At 39.0% G+C, this 6,000-nt stretch overlaps 1 protein-coding gene across 1 annotated transcript in view; it reads left to right on the plus strand.

Moving 5' to 3' along the window:
• The window catches only part of rpa1 (replication protein A1), a 28,597-nt gene extending 23,662 nt beyond the window's left edge, over positions 1-4,935 (plus strand). Inside the window, exon 17 of the mRNA XM_023272036.3 lies at positions 4,116-4,935. Coding sequence (XP_023127804.1) covers positions 4,116-4,220 — 105 coding nt within the window. The 3' untranslated portion in view covers positions 4,221-4,935. The remainder of the gene's footprint in view (positions 1-4,115) is intronic.
• Positions 4,936-6,000: the final 1,065 nt, after the last annotated feature.

The following is a 6,000-nucleotide window of genomic DNA, read 5'->3' on the forward strand; positions in this document are numbered from 1 at the left end:
CACATTTTAAAGGTCACTCTGTCTGGATCTTATGTTGGGAAGGTAGACATCAGGATTTTAGCCATATGCACACAGATGTAATGTAAAACTGATGAAAGTAATCAATTACTTGTTTGAATTAAATTTAATGAGTTTATTACTTAAACCCATGTTTGATAAACTGTTGAAAATTCACCCAAATCCAGCTTTAAAATATGAGGATTTTCTGCTTCTCTCTGTTACATCATAGTAAATTTATTGTCTTTGGGTTTTCGAAGGTTAGTGGAGCAAAATGAGAAGCTTGCACACGTCACAAGATGTATTTAATAACTTAATAAAGAAATGAGATGACAGATGAAGTAAAAGAAAATAGTCTTTAACTTTTTAATTCCATATAGTGAAGTCAAGTTTACAACTCGGTCGCAGTCACTGTATTATATAGAAATAAAAGATTGTACAGTTTTAATAGTGAATGAATAGAGCAGATTTGTTTGACATACAGAGTAAATACAATTCATCATATCTGAGTGTTATGGCACATTTATTGCTATTCGTCATACCGAACAAATACTTATAAACATAAAAAAATCAAGACATTATTGAAAGAGGCTGCAACTGTCCAATCAAGAGTGGAGTCAGAATTTCTTTTAGGTTTGTCAAGCCATAATTACTCTCACTTTGATGTCAAATTTATACATTTAAGTCTTAAATTAATGAGCCTGAACCCTTTTTAGGGCCAAAATCTGGGGAGTCGTTCCAAATCGAAAGCAATATTGCACACTTTAAATCAAAGCACAGATTAATTACACTGTAAAATGCGAGGTGCGGCTGGTTCATGCGGGTGAGACGCATCATGTAATTTTTGTATTTTTTTGCCCTGAAATCAAACCTATTCAAAATAATGTTGGTAGATGTTTGTGTTGCAACTCTCAAAATGTCAGTGTGAATTATTTCATTACTTTAAATGTGTTATATTGTCAAATCTCCTTAACTTTGTTGGTTAGTACTTGACTCTGTTAAATCTGTGACTCGTCTGGAGTAAAGAAATGTCTGCTTGAGGCTGTAACATTCAAACTGCTGTGCGGGTATTAAGCTGTTATTGTCCCTGTAGGCTGTCTAGACATTCTAACTGATTAAAGCGTATCAAAAGATGACACTGATGGGAAAAAGATAAGATTGAACATACAAGGCTTTTCATTGTAGCATTATGTCAACATTGACAGCTGCAGCCTAAACAGAAGTAGGCGGATTTGAAAAGAAGTGGTTAGTTGGCTAATATCTTCTCATTTTGCCCTGAAAAAAATCCATCTTTCTGATGTGATGTGAACATCGCTCATCGCACGATTTGGGGGTTACAGTGCAAGACAAGGGCGTTGGATGAGAGAGTAGTAAAGTGGTTCCTGGCAGTGGTTGTCCTGAGCACTGCTGGTTTTCTGTTCCACCACAGATGAGCTGCAGCTTTCCAGGGTTGGATCAGAACTACTGGTGTAGCACCGTGCAAGGATCAAACGGGTTACGTGTATGTCAGGGATTTAAAGTGAAGATTTGGCAGGTTTAAAGTGAGTCATTAGTTGCTGGTAAATGAGTGTCTGTGTGAATTTTCTGTCAGGTCTTCATCGCTGCTGCTCTCTTTCTAGAGGCTGTATAGGAGATAAAATACCTTGTTTTGCACGTTGGAAATGGTTAGTTTCCTTGGCTGCTGTTTGCTGCAAGTGTTCCTGGCATGTTTAAAGCTGTTAGAAAAAGGTCACAGCGGAACAAATTTTTGTGTGTTGTTTTTGTTCTTGTGCTCATGTGTGTGTTGTACACACACACACACACACACACACACACACACACACACACACACACACACACACACACACACACACACACAGCTCTAGTTGCCAAGTCTAGATCAACAACCAAACGTGTGATGTTGGCTACTTACAGATGCACAAACACACACATCCTGTATACACACACCCACTCTTTGACTTGCAGCCATAGTCAACATTGCAGTCAGTGTATGCAATTTATGCAAGATACTACAAAATCATTGTTTGGGGTAAGGTGGAGCTTTTTAATGTGTCCCTTTTTTACTTAAGTCTTATTCATTGTAGGGGGAAAAGAGTATTATTGTGCCATCTACTGCAACCACATTAGTTCTCATAGGTGATATTTTTTATAGTGCATGTATTTAATTTGAAGGTCTGTACAGCATTGATAGGTGTCTTTTCTGGCAGACTGCTGTGTACACTGAAAGGACTGATTGATTCAACCTTGTTAAACTGTGCAAAATCAAGTAGCGGAAATACTTATTCTGATTACCAGATTGTCACTCTTCCTTTCCTCAATTCACAAATCCTTTCTTCTCTGTTGGATTGCTCTAGAAGTATTTGCTGCAGCAAAGTGTAACGCTTAAAAATAAATCTGCACAACTTTAACTTTCCAATATTTTAGTGGCTTATCTGCGCAGCACAGCGTCGTTAAGGAAAAAATAATTAGGAACCTAAATAAAATTTAATCCGTAACAACCTTCATGCAGCCGTTTGTCCATTTGGATTATGTTCATTTTGCCGTTTGTTATTATAGGATAGCATTACTTTTGAACCGACAATTCAGTAAGAAAAGATGTTCTACCTTGCCGACATGTTTCGACGGCATCTGCCGTCTTCTTCAGAGCGTCATCTGACGTGTGCTGACATGTCCTTTTTTATCAGGTGGCCGATGGGTCTGCAGAGCGGGGATGGCTTTGGTTTCCAGGTCCTCCATGAAAAAGTTGCTCATTATTGCAGACAGTGGATCTCCCAGTGCAAAACCTTGTTTCTGACTGTAGATTATTCCTTTCAACTGAAAATAGGTGGATTTGGCAATAAACCGGAGTAATGTGATGATGTCGTCTACTGGGAGGTTTGTGTGTTTTTTCAGTGTCCTGTCCTTCATGAGTCGTTCCTGTACGATGTGTAATGTGACGTCTACGGGGTTTTAGTGATGAATGAAACTACGTCATGTCATATGAATATCTCCTCTTTTTCTGCTGTGATATGGTTTAGTTCTTGTCCAGTTGTTTGGAGTTCTTGCAGTGATGTTGTGATGTACCATTTTAAAACTTTGACATCGTCATATCTGTGCAATGCAGCCATTGATAAAAAACATATCTGCGCAATGGTGTGTTATCATAACACAAGAAATAGTGAAACCAGAGCTTTGTAATTATGCTGTTGGATACATCTTTGCACATATAGAACTCATAAAGTTATAAAGATGGATCAAACTTCTGCAAAGTATCATCTTTTTTCTAAAATCCCTGCTGCATATGAAATTAAACAGCACAGCTTAACCTTTCCAGTCATATGAAGAGTTTATCTGTGTGCCAAAGAGAAATTAAACAGAACCAGAAAAGTACCAATCAACAGTAAAAGTAATGAATGACAAAACAAAAAACTGCACCTACGACACAGGTTGGTGGAAAAAAGAGTGATGCTCCTCCCTTTCTGGCTTTATATCTACTGCAGATCAGCTTCACTGACCAATTGGCCCTGAAGAGGATGAGCGAGATGGCAAAGATTAATTAATAATTAGGAAAAAAAATCCACTATTGTGGAGGCGCCTCTGACACGATCAACAAGATATGCAACAGGATTTTCTCTAAGAAAGTGGGCGCCAATCCAAAGAAAGACGGTTTACATTTCACCCTCTTAAGCAGCAGAGGATTAATGGAGACAAAATGAGTGTAACCTCTGTTTAAATGCAGAGATTAATAGCGTTGGTAGAAATGACCTTCCCCTGTCTAGACAGCTGTGGAGGTTGCTAAGGCTTTAAAAAGCTGTCTTTTTTGTGAGACATTCATTTGAATGCAAACACAATTCTGATACCTCATCCAAATATCTCATATGGGAGAGTGGAAGATGCTTGGCTCATGTTGATAATTAATATATTGCATAAGATGTTTTTCCTGAGCAATGAAGTCTGTTACATTTTTATGTTTAACAGTTTGTACCCTGTCGAATACACTTTTGGTAAAAGGGAAATAACACAAGCTGTACACAAAGTGTTAAATAGCAAGAAGTGTCTTGTCCTATGACCCTGAGTTGTACTGCGAAGGAAGTGAATATATGTCATACAAATGGATTTTCTCATTCTTTGTCTGACAGGATGAGTCCAGGATTAAGGCCACGGTGATGGATGTGAAGCCTGTTGACCATAAGGACTACATCAAGAGGCTGATTGGGAACATAAGGAAACTGGCTGTCCACTAGGAAGCTGTGACCTTTATGGAGTGTTCTGATTTTCCCTTGTTTGTCTTTGTTTCTGTACAGCCAACAAACAGCTCTAAATGTATTAGTTTTTTTTTTGCCATTTTCTTCCAAATGGGTATTTGAGTTTGTAATTTTACTTCCCCATGAGTGAATACTGATAGAGTACTAATGGAGTAACTGTTCACCTTTACTTTGTCAAGTAATGCTTATTTGCCTCATTCTGGATGTTTTTTCTTTCAGTGAACAGAACAAAAATATGATTTCTTTTTTTCCCTTTTTGTTATTCGGGGAAGCAGAGCAGAGAGTGGGTCAGTAAGCCACAAAAGAAATCATCACTGTGTCTGTCTTAAGTCAACCAGTTGTTGGTGCGTACACTGTGGTCATGTGGGGACGGTGGCTGCTTTTAGGCAGGAAACCTGCACTGGAGCTAGCATTCTTTTCACCCTCTGACGCACACTCAAAATGGCTGGGCTGGACCTGCACATCCCTGATAAGACCGTTTACTCTCCCACTCTCTTTTTAAATTTTTTTTTTTGTGCTCCGTCTCTCACATACTCGCAAACACACACACACGGAGACAGTCCAGACCTAATCGGAAATGTACTGCGTTCTGTTTAAGAAGATACAAGGTGCTGTTGGTGTTTTCAGTGCCTGTTTTGTAGTTTATTTTCTTTTTGGTAATAATCAAAAAATAAAGATGTTTGTAATCACCTTATTGTGCGTTTTGCACTGGATGCTTGCCGGTCTGTCAGAAGTGTATTAGTAGTAAGTGAAGCACATAATTAATGTGAAAAACTGTTTAGTTTCCAGCACTTGATCATAACTTGTTCCTATTGAAAGTAAACAACAACATGTAGACTTTTTGGCATTGGGTGATGTTCAGGGGATATATTCAAGGGCTGGCACACAATGCCCCGTATTTCCTAAGGTTTTGCTCAGATGTGCAACAGATTCCCTGCAAACTTGACTTTCATGTTGTATTAAAGCAGAACATCAGAGAGGCCGCACCTTCCCATTTTTCTTGTGATAACATCTCGTTTCTGCTGAGCGCCGCATCTGTTGCCTGTAGTGTGCTGAGATGGATTAGACCTGTCTTAAACGGTAAGGAAAGGTACGTTTTCTGCTTTTTTCTCACCATGCTTGGAGATATTGATTTGAGTTTAACTGCAATTGCCTCTACACCTCGCTATGAACAGATTTTGCCATTTTTAGGTATTAATGTCCTTCCCTGTGAATTCCTGTATGTTGCAGTTCATCTATACATATTCTATGCCAGAAGCCAGACATGGGGTCAGCTGCTGTCACAGGCTGCAGCAGCGTTTCAGTCCATACCTGCCTCATACTCCTGGTCAGTTAGCTACGACAGATGAGGCCTGTTGCAGTAGAACATGGTGGCTCTTTAGCTTTCTGAACTGGAATGTTTTATTTAGTGATGCACTTGGCACATTTGAGGAGAAAAGGCTTGTACTTCTGCAGGGTTGTCTAGCAGCTTCCCCTGGGACTCCGGTCTAGCGAGTTATTTTTTCCCCTTATTTATGTCTTGTATCCCCTAAGCCTTTTTATGAAGCAGGAAAACTAAATCTTGACCAAAGCGAAGTCACTTGAATCCAGTTCTCACACCTCTTCTCAAGTAGTTAAGGAAAAAGATTAGATTGTCATGTGCTTATAATTGATTTTGCACTTGTTAAATGAGCTTGGCTGACTAATTGGACTGAATTATATTAGTTACTCTGGAACAGTTTGCTCTGCAGTTGCTGTGTTGTTAGTGGTGGGTAAGTGT

This window comes from Amphiprion ocellaris, chromosome 7, assembly GCF_022539595.1.
Source record: "Amphiprion ocellaris isolate individual 3 ecotype Okinawa chromosome 7, ASM2253959v1, whole genome shotgun sequence".
Lineage (NCBI taxonomy): Eukaryota > Metazoa > Chordata > Actinopteri > Pomacentridae > Amphiprion > Amphiprion ocellaris.